The 22643-nt window shown below is 37.2% G+C and overlaps 1 protein-coding gene across 2 annotated transcripts in view; it reads right to left on the bottom strand.

The window, feature by feature from the left end:
• Nucleotides 1-2089: 2089 nt before the first annotated feature.
• LOC136031947 (protein unc-93 homolog A-like) overlaps nt 2090-22643 on the bottom strand; it is a 46387-nt gene continuing 25833 nt past the window's right edge. Inside the window, exons 6-9 of one of the 2 annotated variants that reach the window (XM_065711953.1) lie at nt 10858-11020; nt 7818-8085; nt 3326-3556; nt 2528-2646 (exon numbers count right to left, since the gene is read on the bottom strand). In XM_065711953.1, the coding sequence (XP_065568025.1) occupies nt 3339-3556; nt 7818-8085; nt 10858-11020 (649 nt within the window). In that variant the 3' untranslated portion in view covers nt 2528-2646; nt 3326-3338. Of the gene's footprint in view, nt 3557-7817; nt 8086-10857; nt 11021-22643 lie in introns of both variants that reach the window. The other variant, XM_065711952.1, reaches the window with a different exon arrangement.

Here is a 22643-nt window from a genome sequence, read left to right as displayed (position 1 = left end):
TTTTCTGAAAAACATGTGTAGATTTACGAAAGTGTTAACCGTCCCTCTTTGGTTTACATTATGTATTTCTCTTCGTTTTTATAACATTGGCACTCTTTTTGGACAGACACAGTATATTAGCCTATTAATAAAGTAATGAACTAAAGTAGTTAGCGTATTAAGAATTACCAGGTAATGGAGACCTCTCTTGCTGAGGAAACCCTCCCCATACAAGCTTAACACATCGTTTGTTTGTTTATTTTTTGGGGGTGTACACTATGTCACATAACATGTGTTGATCAGAGAAATGATGTGACAGGAAATGACAATCATCAAAAAAACTTGGAGGAATGCAGATCTGTCTCGTTTGCACAAGTAAGTTACATAAACCTCTCAAAAAAACCTCTTCAATAATCAAACAAGTTGTATCCGTGGTCAAATTTGACAAATTATCGGGGAACAGTTGCAATTGTTGACCGGAGGAAGCGGTAGGATTTAAAAACTTATTTGTTAGAGAGTTCCTCAACAAAATCTTATCAAATGGGTGTTTAGCAGTTAGGTTTCAAAATTTGTATCCAGACAATTTAACATAAAATAATTTGGTCAATTTTTTTGCCTTATATTTTCCTGTCATTACCACGACTGTCATAGGCAAACTTGTCATTGGTTTTTTCTGCCATCAGTATAACTGGCATTATTTTTCTTTTCATTATATGATCTGTCATCGTGTTTGCTTGTCGTTGTACGAACTGTTGTTGTTTTTTATCTTTTCATTGGAGAAGCTGTCATTGTTTTTCCTTGCTATTGGGCAAATTGTTATCCCTTTTGTTTGCCATTAGACAAATGATAATTGATTTTTGTTATCATTGAAAAAAGCTATGTCGTTTTTATTCGTCATCGGACAAATTGTCATTGTTTTTATCTGTGACTGGGCAAAACGTCATCCTTTTTTTTTACCGTTGAACAGACGGTCATTAGAGAGGTTTTAGCAAGCGTCTACCCCCCTCCCACCCTCATTTTGTATGACAGGCCAGCTTATAATGCGTTCTCATAAATATTTCACTTCGGCCTTAGCCCCAATGGCAAAGTTCAAAGGTGAGGCTAAAGTTATTCCTGAGGATTTATATGCTAGTCTTTAGACTGACTTGACTTGTTCACAAGGCGTTTTCGCGCTTGGGTTAAAAGACCAAAGTCCAGGGGCTGAGAGATTGAAACATGCAACAACAGAACCTTTTTAAGTACAACTGTATCGGGCTAATATTAAGGTCCACAGCTAAGCGAAAACGCAAATATTGTTTAATCCTCCATTTAAAATTGTGTCATTGTTTTTATCTGTCATCGTACAAAATATCAAATTTTCTGCCATTGAACAGAAGGTTAGCTGATTACTTCGAAACGAACATTTGAAACGTCTAAACACGGCATAAGCTTTGTAAAACGTTCAAATTTAGCATTAAAAATAATTATATTTCTTTGTATGTTTTTTCTTTCTTCGATTTTTTATCGTTACTAAGCATAAGGGGGGATGGCATCCAGTTTTAAATTACCCCTAATGCTATCTTGCAACTGTATGGTCTCACATATTCCCAAAATATTTAAATTTCTCTCTTTGGGACAAATACCATAAAAAAAATTTTTGAGAGAAGGCACTCTTTGAGCCCTTGGACTCTGGCCTGTGAATCCCCAACGAAAGAGCCTTATAATCTAGTCAAGTCAGTCTAAGGATCAGTAGATAAAGTCCTCGAGGACAGTTTTAGCCTCAGCTTTGGAATTCCCCAGTCGCGCTAGAGCCTTAGTGGAATATTTATGAAAATGCATTAAAAGCAAGACAGTCACTCGCAAGGCGGAGGGGTACGGGGGTTAGACGTATGCTAAGACCTCACTAATGATATTTCTTTCAATGACAGAAAATAATAATATTCTGTCTGATGACATATAAGTATAATGACACTTTGTGTAATGACAAATGAAATGGCGTTGCTTTTTTCGGTGATAGCAAAAAACAATGAAAATTTGCCCAATAAAAGATGTCACCTTTACAGTTAACGGTTTTTGGTCTTTAGTCAAATTAGTTACCAGAATAGAATGACAGTGTATGCACAAAAGAAGCTTTAATAGAAAAATTTATTAAAAGATAAATAGTTCAAGGATATACAAAACAACTTCAAACCGTATCCAAAACATTGATGCATGAGCAGGGTGACGAAAATTAAAATATAGTACAAGCTATTATACGATAATGCGAGAAAGGGACAGAAATCATTGAAACAAAAATAAATGTTTCCCTCAAGAACAGGAGGCGAGATTTACGGGGGAGAGAGGAAAAATCATGAAGAGCAAGGGGAAAGTTCTTTCGAAAAAAAATTGGATTATCGAGAACAAAAATGAAGAGCGTGACAAAAAAATCTAACAAATAGGAATAGTTTATCACCGCCCATAGTAGACAAGTTGACGAGTTTAAGGGAGTAGGGAAAAGTTAAGAGGGTTGAAATTCCTAGGAATAAAATGCTTCAGTCTAAGATACAAAACCAGAAACAAAAATCACTGTAAAGCTTAACTACAGGTGAAATAAATGGACTCAAGACTATTTTTGACTTCCAAGAAATTGTCAAATCTCTTTTGCAGGCCCTGAATTGCTTTTCCCCTCTGAAATTATAACTCATTGGCTGGCACGTACGCAGGGTGGGGGGCCTTCGACCCCCTCGAAATTTTGTGAAATGTTTAATTTCCCCATGGTTTCTTGGGATTTTGGCAAAAATAGGACATTTATTAAGAATCTAGATACATGTGTGAAGCCTTTTTTGGGGGGTTTTACAGCATGCAATTATCCGGTCAAGTCACTACCCAATTATTAATCCACTTTGTCTAACTTTTTACCCTCTTTGAAGTAATTAGCAATTGTAATGTTATTTTTTTTTGTAAAGAGAGTTTGCTTTCCACAGCAAAATAGAATTATCCTTAATATTAGGGCGTTTATCCCCCCTTTTCAGGATAAAGTACAGCTTACTATAATTTTTCATTAAAATCTACGGTTTTGCAATAGAAGAACTACCCCCGCAGCACCCATATTGCACTGTTAACCCTAAAATTTCCCTTTCCGTGGGATATAATAGATTAGTCACTGGTTCTAAATCGCTCTGAACATAACTTGAGCCTAAAAACGTAGTTTTGAAGCTTCAGTCTTCTTCCCCCCATCCGCTACGATACTACAGATTAAAGTTAATCTGTATTTTCTGATATACGTGCTTTTTGCATTAATAAATAAAAAAGTGCTACTTTAAATCTGCTGTTTCGAAGATTTTGCCCCCCCCCCCGAAAATTCCTGTGTACGTGCCTGCTCATTGGCATATTAAAAACAGTTATCCACTCTTGTATGCTTTTCTTCTTGTCTCCTTAGCTTCAATCGCATAATAGCCAGCCATGCCAGTGACTAAAACTCCTATCAGCACCCATTGTTTGTCAGAGACACAAAGATTGTTTTGATAGGAATAGGCTACGATAAAACCGATGGACTCCCAAAGCCTGTAGTTGCTAAATGCAGCCTCCTCTTGGCCAGCAAATATGAATCCATAAAAAGCTGAAATTAAAATCAATCTTATTGTAATTGCCATTTAGTAAAAATCAATAGCGGAAATGACAGAATATTAGTGAAAACACTTTAGGTGCTTGGATGTGTCGAGGTATTGGCCCTTGGTGATTTTTCTAACATAATCTTAGGAGCATGTGAAACCAAAGTGACACGTCTTGCCAAATATTAAATAATAAAAAAGCAAGATTTCTCAACTGAAAATAAGGAGAAACATTAAAACTTAAAATGACAAGAAATTATTACGTATATAAGTAGGGAGGTTTCCCCCTCCTTAATATCTCTCTCTTTACACTAAAGTTTTTATTACTTTTGAAAAAACTTCTTATTGTTCTAATTAACTGACTATTGTTTACCGAGGGTCCTTCTTGAAAATCTGGGACACAAAGTCAAACTTTAGCGTAAAGAGCAAGGTATTGAAGAGGGGACAAACCCCGTCATATATGTAAATGTTTCTGTTTGTTTTAAGTTTTAATGTTTCTCCTTACTTTAAGTTGAGAAAAATTGTTTTATTATGTTTAATTTCTGATCGTTTTTTAGTCATGTCAGGAAATCTGGCTCCCCCTCCACGAAAAGATCCTCTAGACAACTCGATCGTGGTGAAACTTTGCCCCGGGTAATTACCATTAACATCTCCGCACGCAAGATTGAGTCGGCAAAGAGAAAATAAGACAGTAAAAAGAATTTTGTACAGGAATTCTGGCAAATTCCCTCAGTAAAAAATCTCCCCTGAAAATTCACACCGCAGGAATTTTCACTAACTATGGAAAATTCTCCCTGTGGAAAATCCCCCATCAGAATATTCAACCCCTCTCACCGGAAAATGTGTGCATACTTTCCAATAACAAACTCTACACGTAAACAATGAGCACATCTCATAACTTAAAGACGTTTCAACAGGAGTTGTGGGGGTCCCCCGAAAAATGTATGCATACTTCCTAATAACAAATACTATAAGTAGACAATGAGCAAATTTCATAACTTAAATATCTTTCCCCTTAGGTTTTGGGGGTTATGTTACCTCTAAAGGTATTTTTAACGGTCCTTTCAACTATGCTGAAAAAATAGCTATCTCAAAATTTGAGATAGCCCATTGATTCGAGTTTGCCCTATAGCGTCACTAACACCCCAAAGGCCAGCTAGCACAAAGTATACCACTGGTTCTCGCCTCTCAGGTACCCAGAAGAACATGACAATCACTAAACTTAAACTTAGAAAATTTAAACTTTAAATTTAGTGATTTCCAGCCAAAGTAATTATAGGAATTCTTCCTAGCTTTTGAACTCCTCGAAAAATATATGCATACTTCCCAATAACAAATACTACGCTTAAACAAATTTTATAACTAATAGACCTTCTCCCAGAGGTTGGGGGGTTCATGTTATCTTTTAAGGCATATTTATTGGACCTTTCAACAATGCTAAAAAAAATAGCTATATCAAAATTTTGATCGAACTGCTTTGTCGAAAAAAGGAGCGTGGGGGGAGGGGGTTAGCTGCCGTCTAATTTTTTTGGTTACTTAAAAAGAGCACTTAAACTTTAAATTTTGGTTCAAATGAGCCCATTACCCTTATTCTAAGACCACAGTTGGATACGATCATCAAACAAATCGTGGTAACGAACTGTAGGAAGGAGCGACCCGGCCCAATAGTAAACGAAACTCTAAAAAACCGAATTTCGATGCTAAAAGATGCATCAAAAGAATCGGATTTTTATGCTGATTTTAAATATATAAGTTTCATCAAATTTAGTCTTTGTCATCAAAAGTTACGAGCCTGAGAAAATTTGCCTTATTTTGGAAAAAGAGGGGCAAACACCCCTTAAAATTCGTAGGATCTTAACGAAAATCACACCATCGCAATCAGCGTGTCAGAGAACCCTATAGAAAAAATTTCAAGGTACAATCTACAAAAAATGTGGAATTTCGTATTTTTTGCCAGAATTTCGAATTTTGCCAGAAGCTCACGGGTGCGTGTTCATTTTTTTGTTTGTTGTTTTTCCCTGGGGTCATCGTATCGACCAAGCGGTCCTAGAATGTTGCAAGAGGGCTCATTTTAACGGAAATGAAAAGTTCAGTGCCCTTTTTAAGTGACAAAAATTGGAGGGCACCTACGCCCCCTCCCACGCTCATTTTTTCCCAAAGTCAACGGATAAAAATTTTGAGATTTGTTCCGTTTTGTTCCGTATAGTCGAAAACCATAATAACTATGTCTTTGGGGATGACTTACTCCCCCACAGTCCCTGGGGGAGGGGCTGCAAGTTACAAACTTTGACCAATGTTTACATACATTAATGGGTATTGGGAAGTGTACCGACGTTTTCAGGGGGATTTTTTCGTTTAGGTGTGGGGTTGAGGGGAGGGGGCTATGTGGGAGGACCTTTCCTTGGAGTAATATTTCATGGGGGAAGAGAAATTCAATGAAAAGGGCGCAAGATTTTCTAGCATTACTATTAAAAAAAAACCAATGAAAATATAAACATGAAAAAGTTTTTTCAATTGAAAGTACGGAGTAGCATTAAAACTTAAAACGAACAGAGATTATTACGCATATGAGGGGTTCTAAAAATACTTTAGCATAAAGAGCGAGATATTTAGGAGGAGATAAATACTTCGCTCTTTATGCTAAAGTATTTTTAGTAATTTCAACTATTTATTCTACGGCCTTTCTGATTCAGGGGTCATTCTCAAAGAATTGGGACAAAACTTAAGATTTAGTATGAAGAGCGAGGTATTAACGAGGGGACAAACCCCCTCATATATATTAATAAAAATTAAAGAATATAAAAGTTTGTTACGTAAGTTAATTCTTAAGTTACGTATATTTTTTACTAATAAAAACGTTCGTTAAAAATTAAAAGTTCTAGTTGCCTTTTTAAGTAACCGAAAAAATGGAGGGCAACTAGGCCTCCTTCCCCATCCCTTATTTCTCAAAATCGTCTGATCAAAACTAAGAGAAAGCCATTTAGCCAAAAATGAATTAATATGCAAATTTCATGTTAATAATTTATGTACGAGCCAAAATCAAACATGCACTAATTCAAAAACGTTCAGAAATTAAATAAAAAAAAACTAGTTTTTTTAACTGAAAGTAAGGAGCGACATTAAAACTTAAAACGAACAGAAATTACTCCGTATATGAAATGGGTTGTCCCCTCCGCAATCCCTCGCTCTTTACGCTAAAGTTTGACTCTTTGCCACGATTCTACTTTTTTAAACAATTAAAAACTTTAGCGTAAAGAGAGAGGAATTGCGGAGGGGACAACCCATTTCATATACGGAGTATTTTCTGTTCGTTTTAAGTTTTAATGTCGCCCCTTACTTTCAGTTAAAAAAACTAGTTTTTTTTATTTATCCCTGGTAAAAAACGAACAAACAAATGAAAAACAAATAAATACTCCACCGTGTTTTTTCTTCTGGCAGAAAATGTAAATTGAAGATCGGAGCTTGAAACTTCTACAGCAGGGTTCTCTGATACGCTGAATCTGATGGTGCGATTATTATTAAATTCATTGACTTGAGAAGGTGTTTCCCTCTTTTCGAAAATTAGGCAAACTTTCTCAGGCTCGTAGCCTCATTTTTACGGTCGTAATCGGTCGTAACCTTGACCGACTTTTAACTATGAAAATGTGGTTTACTTATCCAATACCCAAATAAGAATTAAATACTATTATGTAGTCTTACAATTTTGCCCTGAATTCTTTATAAATGCGTCAGATATAAGTTGCAACGACTAAATGCATATACGACTTTTCGTATACTGCTTCCTTTTTTCTTTTTTCTTAATAGTAAAATTGTCAAAAGAGGACAATTGAAAGTCTTTGAAAAAAATGGTTTGCTTTCAAATTACTTGAACAATGGAGAATAACCATCGGTCAAGACATAATTTAACTTAATTAACTTTGGTAAGAAAAAAAGGAATTTATTTCATGTCTTGCTTTCTGAAACTGTAAAATACAGCATTATTGAAGCAAGTAAAACGTTGCCAAACTTTGGAAGATCAAAATTTGTTTAAACCATTTTAATTTTAGCCCTTACCTTTTACAGAAGGGTCAGCAAAATATATTTAAAGCCTTCTAGATTTAGATAGTGGCTATTTCTTTGCATAAATTAGAAGGTAAGCCACATCACATTTGCTACGTCTGACCCACATTTAAAGTTCAATAATTTGAAACTTATTGTTCCGTTAGGATGTTTTGATGATGGATATTTGGTACTAGCAAAAAACAATTTTTAATTTGCTTTTATATTTACCATTGATTTGAGTTTGCCATATAGCGTCACAAACACCCCAGAGGCCAGCTAGCACGAAGTATACCGCTGGTTCTCGCCTCTCAGGTACCCAGAAAAACATGGCAATCACTAAACTTAAATTTAGACTTCCAGCCAAAGTGAATATAGGAATTCTTCCAAGCTTTTGGACAAGTGATCCAGAGAGAAAAGAGCATACCGCATTGCAAGCACCATAGCAAACTAAGACAAAGCCAACGTTCCCAACGCCCCAGGAACAGGTAATAAAACCCTGAAAGAAAAGAAATGTTATTTTAGCTTAACTAAATAGGTTTCGTTAAAAAACCACTTTTATACGATCAACAATATTGTAAGTAATTATTAGACAATAATTTTCGCAGTTATCTTCAAAGTCTCCCAGACAGGACTGCAGATCAATGTAAGACCAATTCCATGTCTAATGGCGATTTATATTTTTTTTCTTACGTTACGTGTTAAACTTGGGAAAAGAGAAAATTAAGTAGTTGGCGAATTCGAGTGCCTGGGCAGCGTAGTAACTCAAGACGGCTATTGTGGTAACGAGATTAAGCTTCAAAATGCATTCGCAGTTGCATCATTCTTGAGTTGAATAATGTTTGGTAATGTAGCAAGTCTTTTCTGAAGGTGCGACTCCGCCTGTTCAACAGCAGTTTATTATCCATATTGAAATGTGGGTGCGAATCCTGTATCCTAAATATATTTATGCAGAAAAGTTTGTTTGGAAACGTGAATAATTTTTTGCCAATAAAGCTAGTGATTACCTGGACGGATAGAATATGCTACATCCGCATCAAGTCTATAACTAAGCAACCACATGTAACCGTTGAAGTCGGGCCAAGAAGGTAGTGGTACTAAGGTTATATGGCTCGGATTAGACGGGGATGACTTCCATAAGATGTGTCATGCTGGGCCCTTCCAGGCCACCGGAAGAGGGGTTGACAACAGAACACGATTGATTACTCCCTAGAGCTAAAACAAGAGATATACTTTCCTCCCTTAACGAGCTGTGATCATCAGCTAACAGTGTAGGTCAAATGTTGTTGACCTATACACCATTAGGCGTCAGACGAATTGCATCTAAATATTAAATCACTCTCTCTCTCTCTCCTTCCCCCTCACTAGTTCCCCCCCCCCCCTCTCTCTCTCTCTTTCTCCCTTTCTCTCTCTCTCACTCTTGCTCTCTCTCTTGCTCTATTTTTGCGAGCCCTACAATTTTTCTTAATACTACCATTGGTTTGCTTGGTTTTGGCCAGTTTACCTTCAATACTAAAACATCAGTTTTGTACCAGACAAATAAACCATATCTTTTAAATGCCTAAGATGTTGCAACACAGAAACAATTCTAAAAGTAATTTGATCAGGAGTATTTTAGCACCTTTATAATTTGTTTTTGTTTTGTTTTTCCTCTAGGCTCACTTCTGTTTCGTTTTTCCTTTAGGCTCACATTATATAGCAGTTTAAAAAATGTTGGCACTCAACTCCTACAAATTTTATTTGACGATCCTATAAAAGATTTAAATAGATTTATATTTTTCTAAAATGCTCGATCTCTCCGTTTCCGTTTTCCGCTCTTAATAATTAAAAGAAAAAAATAAATATTTGAGCATAGCTGAAATGCCTAAAGAAAACACTTTTACATCAAACGATTTTTTTAAAAACTCAAATGTAAAGACATATCCTAGAACTATACAGTGTCTCGACCATGGCGCAATAGTAAGTCCGACTCAAAAGACTGGGGTGCCAACATCCAATTTGACTTTTTACTGTTACATACAATGGATATTGGTTCATTTTCGCTATCCAAAGAATAGTTGCTACTACGAGAATAAGAATACGTACTTACACAATAAGTCAGATGTTATTTGATTCGTATCCGCTGCATCAGTTACGCTAAAAATGGAAATCCTTAAGTTCAATTTGGGAAGTTGATTCATGTTGGGTGGCATACCCTTATTATAAGCTTGTCTCTAAGGCTTATTTTGGTTTACCGCTGCCAATTCTTTTCAAATAAGTCTTGAGGCAAAATTAAGCAGTAAGGTTAAGGCTTTGGCTTCATCATTGCTGGAGTATTGTCTCCCAAAAATTTTTCTCATGATTCTCATCTCTCTGAATCTGAGTTTTAAAGAAGTGTTTTTTTTTCTGAAATTCTATTCAAGATAAGAAAAAGAAACTGATAATTTCATTAAAAATCATAGAGTAAATGTTTGGGTCGAACTTATTTTTAAAGGGATCATAATAAAACTTCGAATTAGATTCAGATTGATAAACATTGCAAGCGAATGACTTTGAAAAGGCTGACAGTCGAGATAGTCTATAGGCTTACAAGCTCTTTTGAAGCAAATAAACAGATGGAGGGGCTTCCCCTCCCCCTCTCTGAAAAAAATTTGCTGTAATTTTTCCTGGGGTTTCTTATATTTTGCAATCAATTCACCTGTTGTTTGTTTTTAGTGAGCCCCTCCGATTCAAGCCACCTCGCAAGTGAATTTCTGCGTTTTTAGAGTTAGCTGTTGATCCTGGAGGGAACCGAGAGACTGGTAGTTTGAAATTATTGAGCGTTCGGGCCTCTGCCCTTCCTTCTTGAGATAACATAATTGTTTTTGTGTATCTTATCATCTGTTCAATATAGAGGCCTATAATTGCATTTTACTGAACCCACCTTTTTGGAATTGACCTCTACCCTTTCCTTAAAGTAACTTCCCCTTTTTATGCCTGCTCAGGGAGCTTAGGCGTGTTTGTCTATTGCATATGCATATTATACGTGTTTGAAATCAGCAAAATCAGAAACTTTGTTTCTACTTTGGGGTTAATACATCCCTGAAGATTTCATTCCAGTAAGAGAATTATAAAATTTTCAAGGATGTTTTAAGTAAGTTCAGAAGGAAGAATTTTAAACGGGTTTTTGTATGCGTTTTGCATGACCTTAGTTAACCATATAGAGCAAGACTCGTTTAAATACGTATCGAAATACAAATTCAATTAAAGTGGATAAGGACAAAAAGAAGAAAATAAAACTAAAATGACATACTGCAGTAAAATCAGCACCCAAGAAAGCTTGTTCAAACCCGGACCAAAGAGTCAGTGGAATGATTAAAAGTTGATACGGATTTTTCATGTGTATGAAAGTTGCAACAAGTAGCTGCAATCCCGATTTGCCTGTTGCACTTCCACTTCTTGTGTCTTCTCCAAACCTAAGTAAAAATATTTAAGTAGAAAATATGATATTCAAGCTTCCGGAGTAATAAGAAAACTTGAAATAAAATTTAAGTTTTCTTAAACAATTTTTGCAGTCTATAATTTTTTTTTTGTATAAAAAATATTTTTTATGGCACTTGGTATTAACCAAGTGACATATATCAATCGCAAATTCTGTCGGTCTGTCTGTCTGTCGGTCCCGGTTTTGCTATTTTAGGCACTTCCTGGTAAGCTAGGACGATGAAATTTGGCAGGCGTATCAGGGACCGGACCAGATTAAATTAGAAATAGTCGTTTTCTCGATTTGACCATCTGAAGGGTGGAGGGAGTGGGGGGCCGGTTAATTCTGAAAAAAATAGAAAAAATGAAGTATTTTTAACTTACGAACGGTTGATCAGATCTTAATGAAGTTTGATGTTTGGAAGGATATTGTGTCTCAGAGCTGTTATTTTGAATCCCGACTGGATCTGGTGACACTGGGGGGGAGTTGGGAGGGGGAACCTAAAATCTTGGAAAACACTTAGAGTGAAGGGATCGGGATAAAACTTGGTGGGAAAAATAAGCACAAGTCCTAGATACAAGATTGACATAACTGGAACGGATCCACCCTCTTTGGGGTAGTTGGGGGGGGGATTCTAAAAATTAGAAAAAAATGATGTATTTTTAACTTACGAACAGATGATCATATCTCAATGAAATTTGATATTTAGAAGGATATCGTGTCTCAAAGCTTCTATTTTAAATCCCAACTGGATCTGGTGACATTGGGGGGAACCTAAAATCATGGAAAACGCTTAGATTGGAGGGATCGGGATGAAACTTGGTGGGAAAAATAAGCAGAGGTCTTAGATAAGTGATTGACATAATTGGAACGCATCCGCTCTATTGTGGGGGGGGGGATGGTTAATTCTGAAAAATTAAAAAAAAAATGACGCATATTTAACTTAAGAAGGAGGGATCGGATCTTCATGAAACTTCACATTTAGAAGGATCTCGTAACTCATATCTCTTATTTTAAATCTCAACCGGATCCAACGTCATTGGGGGGGAGCAGTTGGGGGGGGGACCGGAAATCTTAGAAAATACTTAAAGCAGAGAGATCATGAAACTGGATGGGAAGAATGAAAACATGTCTAAGATACGTGACTGACATAACTGGACCAGATCTACTCTCTTTGGTGGAGTTGAGGGGGGGGGGTATTCGGAAAATGAGGTATTTGTAACTTACGAACGGGTGACCAGATCTTAATGAAACTTGATATTTAGAAGGATCTTGTGCTTTAAGGCTCTAATATTAAATTCCGACCAGATCCTGTGACATTGGGGGGCGTTGGAGGGGGAGAACAGGAATTTCTCGAAAATGTGAAAATTGAGATATTTTTATCCTACGAATAGGTGATCGGACCTTAATGAAACTTGATATATATTGAAAGATCTTATGTCTCAGATGCTCCATTTTCGACTCGAATTGGATCCGGGGACATAGGGGGTTGGAGAAGGGAAACATAAATCTTGGAAAACGCTTAGAGTGGAGAGATCAGGATGAAACTTGATGGGAAGAAGAAGCGCAAGTTCTAGAAATGTGATTGATATAATTGGAACGGATCCGTTCTCTTTGGAGGAGCTGGGGGGGTGTGTTAATTTGGAAAAATAAGAAAAATTGAGGTATTTTAAACTTAAAAACGGGTGACCGGATCTTAATGAAATTTGATATTTAGAAGGAATCCATGTCTCACAGCCTTTATTTCAAATCCCGACCAGATTTGTTGACGTTGGGGGGAGTTAGAGGGGGAAATTGGAAATCTTGGAAAACGCTCAGAGTGGAGGAATCGGGACGAAGCTTGGTGGATGGAATAAGCAAATATCCTTGATACGTGATTGACGTAACCGTACCGGTTTCGCTCTCTTTGAGGGAGTTGGGGAGAGGGGTTCAGTAATTTGGCGAGTTTGGTACTTCTGGACGTGCTAGGACGATGAAAATTGGTAGGCGTTTCAGGGAGCTGCACAAATTGACTTGATAAAGTCGTTTCCCAGATTTGACCACCCGGGGGGCTTAAGGGAGAGGAAAAATTAGAAAAAATGAGGTATTTGTAACTTACGAGTGGGTGATCGGATCTTAATGAATTGTGATATTTAGAAGGACATCGTGACTCAGAGCTCTTATTTTAAATCCTGACTGTCATTAGACCTCTGATTTTCCTTTTTAATGAATCTATTGATTTTTAGAATTTTGTTAAAGCTCATACAATATGAGCTCTTGGCTTTTAGCTCTTCTTGCCTCGTCACAAGTGCCATATGAGCTCTTAGATCTTGTTTTAAAGTATTTTTGGTGAACAGTCAACCTCTAATTGTAAATGTATACTTCTAAAATGTCGTTAAATAGTAATATTATTTTCTATGAAAAGAATTTGGCCTTTTGAAAATAAAAAGAAACAACTTTTTTAAATTAAAGTAAAGAATGACGTTAAAACTTAAAATGAAAAGAAACAATACTATGTAGTTTTAATAATATGTCCGCTAAAGTTCTAACACAGTATATACTTCTATTCAAGATCCCATTAAAGCATAATCTAAGATTTTTCATAAAGAGTGGTGGGACTAGACAGGCAACCCCTTATCAGTCTTCATTTAGTCTTCAAAGTGCGAACACCTCTATGGATTTATTGGATTTTAAAACCTGCTTTGGACTTGTATTAATTAAGTGCTGTGAACTTTTTAGTGACCGTAGCTAATTCAGTTGTTATTTCGTAATATTTGCTATGGTTCAACTTGACCTAGATTCAGAGTGAATATATTTTTTTTCTCAATTTTAAATTGCATTAATTCAGTGGTTTAAACTCGAATTAATTCAATGATCATAGATAATTTTTGATTTCATATCATTGCAGTGCTTCCACTCCTCCCGATTTATCGGGAGATCTCCCGACTTTTTGGAAAATCTCCCGACTGAAATTTCCTCCCGATTTCTGTTGAATTGAGCTCTGTCCAACTTGAAGTTTCTGATCTTTCTTGATTGTCTGGCAGAATGCAAAATATGTCTTTGCTGCCCGTAAAAGGGGGATTTCAAAGCCGCCGGCCGCGTTTGATTCGCAGAAGTCAACTGCGGACCCTAATTAATGACCTAGTCGGCAGCTTGTCCCATGAGAGACCATTGTTGTGTTCGAAAAAGGGTTGATTTGATTTGATTCTCAGTTCATAACTTCATCTGATCTGATCAGTCAACTCAGATAGTTAATTTCCACTGGATAATTTGTGTACAATAAGGACGTGGCTTACCTTACGTGACAGGATTTTTTTAGGGTAAGTACCAAGTTTACTGGAACTGGACAATTATACATCCCTGCACGTGGGCAATCCAAGAAGTAGGCTACTGACCTGTCCTAGGGGGTAGGCGGCTTTTCTGCTTCTATGATCTGTTTCTTTACCAAGATAACATGTTTTAACTTGAAACCAATTCTTAACCTGTTGCCAGTTCAAGGATTCTATAGTACAAATTCGAATACACTATTCTTACGGGTCTTATAGATATCCGGTATTCGCCAGACTACTAGCCTAGCCTATATCAAAATAACGATTTCGAGTGTCGGCGAAATCGGCTTCACAAGTCACAACAGAGCAAAATAACACTAGGTAGTAGGGTCAAGAACTATGCTTTCCTTGCTTTGCAAACGGGCCATACTCATAGCGCCACCCACTACGCTTGCGACATTTAAAGCGAGACAAACATGCGGGTTTAGAAATTTCTAGTAAAGGTAATATGTGGTCTGCACACGTCGAGGAAACTGGGGAGGTCGTATCTTTTTTTTGCTTTGTTCAAAATATGAAGTTATTGGAGCCAGCGCTGGTGCAAGACCGATTGAGTATCAGTAGGGACGTTCACTATCGCTAGTGTGGCTGCTGTTCGAGTGTGTCTCACTTTTTCCAGGTCTTGGCGCTACTGTCTAGTGTTATTTTGCTCTGCTTCACAATATAGGAGGATAGGAGGATGGATTTTAAGATGTAGGCCAAAGCCAGCCATACCAAATCTGTTTTCAAAGGGACAAATCTGTTTTCAAAGTGCCAATATGTCTAAATTTTATGTCAAAGTGTATTAAAAGTGTATTATTTTGCTCTTCAAAGTGTGTTATTTTGTTCTGTTTTGGGAGACCGGAAATCTCGAAAAACGGTTAGAATGGTGGGATCGGCTTATCAGGGACCCGATCAAACTGACTTGTAAATAAAAATTTACTCGGTTCGATAGTCTTAGGGGGAGTGGAGGAAGGGGGAATCCGCAATATTGAGTCATGCGTAAATTTGGAACGGGTGATCAGATTCGAGTGAACTTTAATAATTGAACAGAGGACATGTCTCTGGTGACCTTTTTCATGTCCGGACCGGATCCGATAACTATTTGGGGGGGGGGAAGGATACGTGACCGGCTTAGACTGGAGAGATCGGGATGTAACTTTGTGGGAATAAAAAACAGATGTTCTGGATAAATCATTTACAGAAAAGTACGCATCATTACAGCCAAAAATAAAATACTTTTTACAAAACGATACATTCTCGTGATTTCCAAGTTCATGGTTATTTTTATCTCAAGGGTTTTGGTTTCAAATGATCAGAACGAAAAGCAAATTCTGTATTTCATTTTCTGAACCAGCCTTGCAAGTGCCATACGAGCTACTAGCTCTTGTTGTGTTTCATATCATTCCTTTTAGATTGTTTTGTATAACTCTGCTGGAATTAACAAGTGGGCTAAAATTAAATAAATCATTGTCTGTAGGTAGCCTACACATATTTTCGATTCTACTTTGTTCTGTCTCTCTATTACTGACATTTTTACCACCAATACAACTAGTATGTGAGACAAAACAGCTGTTTAAAACCTCCTGATTTTTTCCCCGACTTCAAAAAAAATCTCCCGATAATCTCCCGACTTTTTTGGAGTCGTTACTGATTTTCAGAAAAAAAAAGTGGAAGCACTGTATCATTGAGAAGTGTACTGGGAATAAGCAGAAGAGGGGAAGGAACCTCCCGCAAGCGACGTATTGTACCTGCCGGTATTAAGTTACTCGTAAATTGCGGGGAATAGTTGAGGGGGTCCTTACACTTCCCTTGTTCCTAAGTTCCTTCATTACTGGTTTGGATTGACGAATGTACAAGGAAAATGGACTTCGATCTTGAACCTTCGGAATGTTTAGTTTTTTCCCCCGTTCTGAACTTTCTTCAGTATAACTTGGAGAGAGGAGTGGAATATGTAGTGATTTTAAAATCAGCTGTTGACTTTTTTGAGCTGGCTGATATTACGAAGGGGAAGAAGCTGCTGTGGGAAAAGCTGTCCATTACGGATGCTTGTCCTAAACGCACGGGACCAAATCCTCTAATGAATCACCTGAAGGACATGCTTGAACAGTTTCAGAAAATGAAAACTGAGCCTTTTCCTATCATTCCTGTTTTTGTGATACGTTCCCCCACAGAGGTTCTGTGCTTGCCTGCATTAGCCTATTCTAGGCTCTCGGCAAAAATTAATACTCTTCATCAGACCCTGCTGCAAATTAAAGATAAGGTGACTGCTTATGATCTCCGCTTCCCAGGATTACCAGGGGACGGTGATGCTTCCATTCCAGTTGTAACAAATCAAGCAACAATCGTTATCACGAAGACACCGCGTGATCTTGACAATCCATCGAAACGAAAAGCTATGATTGATAAAATTGCCGGACATGAATGTGTTGAGAATATTCGCGCCTCTGGAGACAGAATAATTGTGAATATTGACAGCGTTGCGGCAAGCGGCTTTTGTGATTCAGTCCGATCAGTCTTGCGTGGACAGGGCTGCCAAAATTTTCTTAGAGAGTGTGTCATATTTTTTCCGAAAATGTGCTTTTTGTGTCATCTCAGATTCCATAATGTGTCACAAAATGTGTCATATTTTTTTGTTACAGGTGGTATCATATTTAATTTGTTACAGGTGGTATCTTTATTTAGAGTTTTGAATATATAATCTTTTCCAAATCAGTTCAAAAAGGAGTAAACTTAACCTTATCCTATTATCTTGGGATCTTGACCTTTTTGAGACGTCATGAAAGAAATAGAAACATTCGATTAAATAATGTTACACACTATGAATTTGTGTCTGGGCGGCCAACGAGGCAAGTTTCCATCTATAAAAGTTTTTGGGACAATCAATTCCGACAGCAAATTGAAAATATACTTTTTGTATGACGTCGTAATCGTAATCAGCTCTATACGTAATCGGCTTTATTGGCTAAGCTTTTTATTTACTCAATATGTAAGCCATTCAACCAGCTTCAATCTAGTATTTCTGTCATATTTTTTGGTGCGTTTTAAGGCCAGATGGATTATTCTGAAGGAAAGAAATCTCTGGAAATTTGTAATCTTGTCCAAGGTTGGATACCCCTCCTATACTCCTAAAAATGGGAGTTGCTGCTTATGCACACAGCTTTTGTAATCTGCATGCTGTTTAATTTTTACTATTAAGTACGTACCAGTTGGCTACATCAAATACTCAATCAAGAAGCCAATTAAGTTCAGATATTCAGCGTGCATTTTGATTTGAAATTTCTGCCTATGGGAGTTATTTTCGCGTAGTTTAAATTTTAAATACGGTGATGGCATCTGTCCTGTATTCTGCACTGTTTGTTTACTATTGCCACCGTCAGGCAGCACTATTCCCTTCCATTAATTTGTAGCTTTTCTGGAGGTAGAAAATTGAAATTTTACTTTTCTTTCATCACCATTTAAAAATCAAGACTAGGATGACAAAAATGTGTCATTTTTTTTGAAAAATGTGTCATCTTTTTTTGAAAAATGTGTCATTTTTGTCGATTGTGTCATTTTTTATTGAAAAATGTGTCATTTTCGTCGATTGTGTCATCATTTCGTCTGAATGTGTCATTGTTTCACGCAACATCAAATTGTGTCATTTTGACACAAAATGTGTCAATTTGGCAGCCATGTGCGTGGATCGGATGTGAAGTTTCTGGAAAGGAAATTCTACGGAATCACAAAAGGGATTGGCGACTCGTTTGATTTATCTCTGTTCAAGAACTCAAGAACTGTTTTGGAGTTGCTGAGGCCACCCGGATTAGAAATTCCCGGTGTGTCAAGATTGCCTTTAGTGATCAAGGGTCTCTTATTTCGGTTCTTAGACTGGGGTTGAAAATTGAATATGAACTGATCCGTGTCTATGAATTTAAAAAAATCCCGAGAAGCTGTAACAAATGCCAGTCTCCTGAACAGCTAATTGCTAACTGTCCTAGTACCTACTATAAATGTGCTAGATGCTGTGATCCTCATGAATATTGCAAAGACACCCCATGTACGGGCCCGATAAAATGCGGCAATTGTGGTGATGATCATGTGGCATTTAGTTTTCGCTGTCCTCGTCTCCAGACTCTTGTTAAGACCGTTACAGGACGCCTTCATAAATGAACTGTCGCAAAATTTCGGTGTGCTCGTTTAACATTAACGGCACTAAAGACAAAGTGCCAAGTCTGGAGGAAAAGTTAAGCCGTTTTGATGTCCTTCTCCTGCAAGAACACTTGCTTCCTGCCTGCAGCGTGAACTTTTTACGGAGGAATCGTGATCACATTGTGTTTATTACCAATGCTATATGGACTCGGGGTAGACCTTCTGGTGGCCTGGCGTGTTATATCAGACAGAATCTTGCAGATTTATCACCGGTGTGCTACCACTCATCTGAGCATGTTTTAGCTGTAAGACTTGGTGACTCAGTCTTAATTAATGCTTATCTTCCGCATGATAAAAAGTCGGCACAGTCGGTCTCGAGTTTTGCCAAGTCTTGTGATAAGCTACAAGGTCTAATTAGCTGAATTGAATCTCTTGGGTATTCACGGCTTCTTGCCGGTGATCTAAATCGCAACATTCACATATCATCCAGTCGATCTGAGACCCTACTAAATGCTCCTATGCGCGGCTGGTAGAGCATTTAGTAGGGTCTCAGATCGACTGGATGATATGTGAATGTTGCAATTTAGATCACCGGCAAGAAGCCGTGAATACCCAAGAGATTCAATTCAGCTAATTAGACCTTGTAGCTTATCACAAAACTTGGCAAAACTCGAGACCGACTGTGCCGACTTTTTATCATGCGGAAGATAAGCATTAATTAAGACTGAGTCACCAAGTCTTACAGCTAAAACATGCTCAGATGAGTGGTAGCACACCGGTGATAAATCTGCAAGATTCTGTCTGATATAACACGCCAGGCCACCAGAAGGTCTACCCCGAGTCCGTATAGCATTGGTAATAAACACAATGTGATCACGATTCCTCCGTAAAAAGTTCACGCTGCAGGCAGGAAGCAAGTGTTCTTGCAGGAGAAGGACATCAAAACGGCTTAACTTTTCCTCCAGACTTGGCACTTTGTCTTTAGTGCCGTTAATGTTAAACGAGCACACCGAAATTTTGCGACAGTTCATTTATGAAGGCGTCCTGTAACGGTCTTAACAAGAGTCTGGAGACGAGAACAGCGAAAACTAAATGCCACATGATCATCACCACAATTGCCGCATTTTATCGGGCCCGTACATGGGGTGTCTTTGCAATATTCATGAGGATCACAGCATCTAGCACATTTATAGCAGGTACTAGGACAGTTAGCAATTAGCTGTTCAGGAGACTGGCATTTGTTACAGCTTCTCAGATTTTTTTAAATTCATAGACACGGATCAGTTCATATTCAATTTTCAACCCCAGTCTAAGAACCGAAATAAGAGACCCTTGATCACTAAAGGCAATCTTGACACACCGGGAATTTCCAATCCGGGTGGCCTCAGCAACTCCAAAACAGTTCTTGAGTTTTTGAACTTTCAAGATCTATTGTTCCTGATTCATTTTTATGTGGAAGTGTTACTACTATATTAAAGAAAGGAAAAGATCTAAATTCGTGTAATTCGTAAAGGCCAATTACCGTCACCTGTACTCTAAGTAAATTATTTGAGTATGTTTTACTCCCACATATCGATGAATTTTTAATTATGAGGCTAACCAGTTCGGCTTCCGGTCAGGTCTGAGCTTTCAACATGCTCATCGTGTTTTAGCGCAGCTTATTAAGGAAGCCACTCGGAATAGTTATAGTGTTAATAGTCTTTATTTTTGCACCCTTGATATATCTAGAGCATTCAATAGTGTTTGCCATGCTCAGGCTTGGTATGCTCTTAGTCAGCGCGGTGTGAATGCGTCTGTGATTTTGGTTTTGAAGTTCTGGTATTCAAATTCTTATTTAAGATTAAAATCAGGAAATGGTGATTTTTTTGGATATATACCAGTCTAGTGTTGAGTGAGATAGGGAGGAGTTCTCTCTCCTCATATCTTTAATGCTTTTATTGAAAATGTTTTGTCTGGTATACGTAGTTGTTGCTTTACAGGATTCGCAGACGTATCATACTTAGCTTATTCTGACGACTTGCTTCTTATTAGCCGAACTGAGACCGATTTAGCGCGTTCTGTCCGATCTGTTGCTGATGCATTTGCAAGAATTGGATTATTGCTAAATTTAGATAAATGTGAATTTCTTATATTTAATGGGGTTAGTTTGTCTCATCCTTTGGATTGCATTTCTTTTTCAGTACCACAAGTTACTTCTTTTCCATGGCTTGGGATTTCTGTTTGCAATTCTTTAAGTTCTTTTCGTTTTCAGATGATTAGGGATATTCGATTTAAGCTTAAACTGGGGTATTCTAAAATTGTTGGAAATCGTGGAAATTTCCGGCGACAAGCACTTACAAAGCTGTACTCGAGTTTCTGCGACCATTCTTTGTTATTTTGTGCTGTTTTTTCTATGCTTTCGAATAAAGGTGACGTGAAGAGGGCCAAGACGGATTACTATCGGTATTTAAAGTTCCTACTTTATTTACCACGATAATTTTGGAACCGAAGGTTAATTAGTAAATATCAGGCAACGGATATTGTTCTTTCAGTGGAAAAACTAAGTTCAAATTTAATTGATGAAGCGCCAATCTGTCTTGGTCCTAACAATCATCTTATCCGCCTCTTTTGCTAAATTGTTATATTTTTTTCTTATATTTGTGTTGTTTGTTTTTGTGTTCTTTGTGTTATTTGTAGTTCTTTGCTTTTCTCCTTGTACTCCACTTTTTCCCTTTTGTAAGTGGGTAAGAAATAAATAATTATCATTATTGATACGATTACTTATTTTTGTTTTAAGTTATGAAGTATTTTTTGAATGTCATTTGAAAAAAAAATCACTTATTCTCTTGGTCTTTTTATATGTTACATCTTGAGCTATCATAAACATGAAGAGGGGTGCCATCCCCTTTCGGTTCGCCTCATCCTTTCAGCTTTGTGCAGGTATGAGTATGAATGTCAGCTTTTCTTTCCTACTAAATGATATTTTCGTTGAGAGGAGAGCTAATTGCTTATCCCAAATATATTCTTCCAAATAGAAAGATTAAGAGAGTAATTCTCTTTTCATTTTGTTCTGGAGGACCTCTTGAAAATTTGGGCTTTTGAGTTTTTGGGCAACCCCTCCTCTCTCTCAAAAATACTGTGACCGCCCTCCTAATAGTTTGTGTGAATATGTGCCACATTATACGATTCTTAGTAATGCTATATCCATGTTCCACAATGTAAAAAATGTTCATTCGTAGAGACTGTTTACACGTTTAGGGCAGAAAACACCACCACGCAAATGTTTTAATTTTTCATTCTTAAGTGTAGGTGGTACACAAATATAGTTACTAGTTTTGGATTTTCAAAATGTTGATACCAATGAAAGAAGAGGGGGTGGTAATAATAATGGAAAAATGAACTAAAAGACGAGATTAATGGCCGTTTGATACTCTAACGTAATAACTTGCATTACGTAGGTTTCATACATAACCCTATTTTTATGTGTTTGTTCGGCTAAAATAATTCGCTAATCAGAAACCAGTTTAAACAGTCAAATTTTTGCTGCGGAAGTTTCTACAGAGCCCAGGAAAAAGCTTAGACGGGCTGAACGAAATATTGCTTTTCTATTAAGGAATAGAAACAACTGACCCAATTAGTTTAATAGTTTGGAAAAAAAATTAAAAGACACTAAAACTGAAATATTCTTCGTACGCTTAGAGAGCATTAGGCCTTGTTTAACAATCTTCTACTAGGATTTTTCTGTACAGAGGTAGCATTTCAATTTTTCATTGAAGGACATTTGAGGGTGGTGGGGGTCGAAAACAATAGAGTTTAGTTAAAGATAAAGTACTGAAGGTTATAAATATGATTTTCAAAAATGGGAAGCATATTGTGGCTTTAAGAAAACTTTAAATAACCCCTCTTTAAAGAAAATGTGATAAGAATGACTGTGGCTTATTAGCTTTCATAGAGGCAGTTGAGTTAATAGCCCCTGTACTTGTTTTCTGTAGGAAGCAAATTACTTAGTTTAATAATACTGTTTATACTTTCAGTTGCTGTAGATACTGTTTTAAGAGAAGAACAGCGTGGTTTTAGGAAAGGGTTAGGATGTGTTGGCCAAATTTTCACTCTTAGATTAATAATTCAGAAGTGCATAAATCCTCCGACCCCTTTAGTCCTCAGTTTTATATATTACGATCAAGCGCTTGATTCAGCTGGTAGAAGAAAGTTAGCGAAGGTCCT

Source organism: Artemia franciscana, chromosome 10, assembly GCF_032884065.1.
Source record: "Artemia franciscana chromosome 10, ASM3288406v1, whole genome shotgun sequence".
In the NCBI taxonomy this organism is placed as follows: Eukaryota; Metazoa; Arthropoda; class Branchiopoda; order Anostraca; family Artemiidae; genus Artemia; species Artemia franciscana.
Note: the sequence above shows the minus strand (reverse complement) of the source record. Positions and strands in the feature narration are given on the sequence as shown.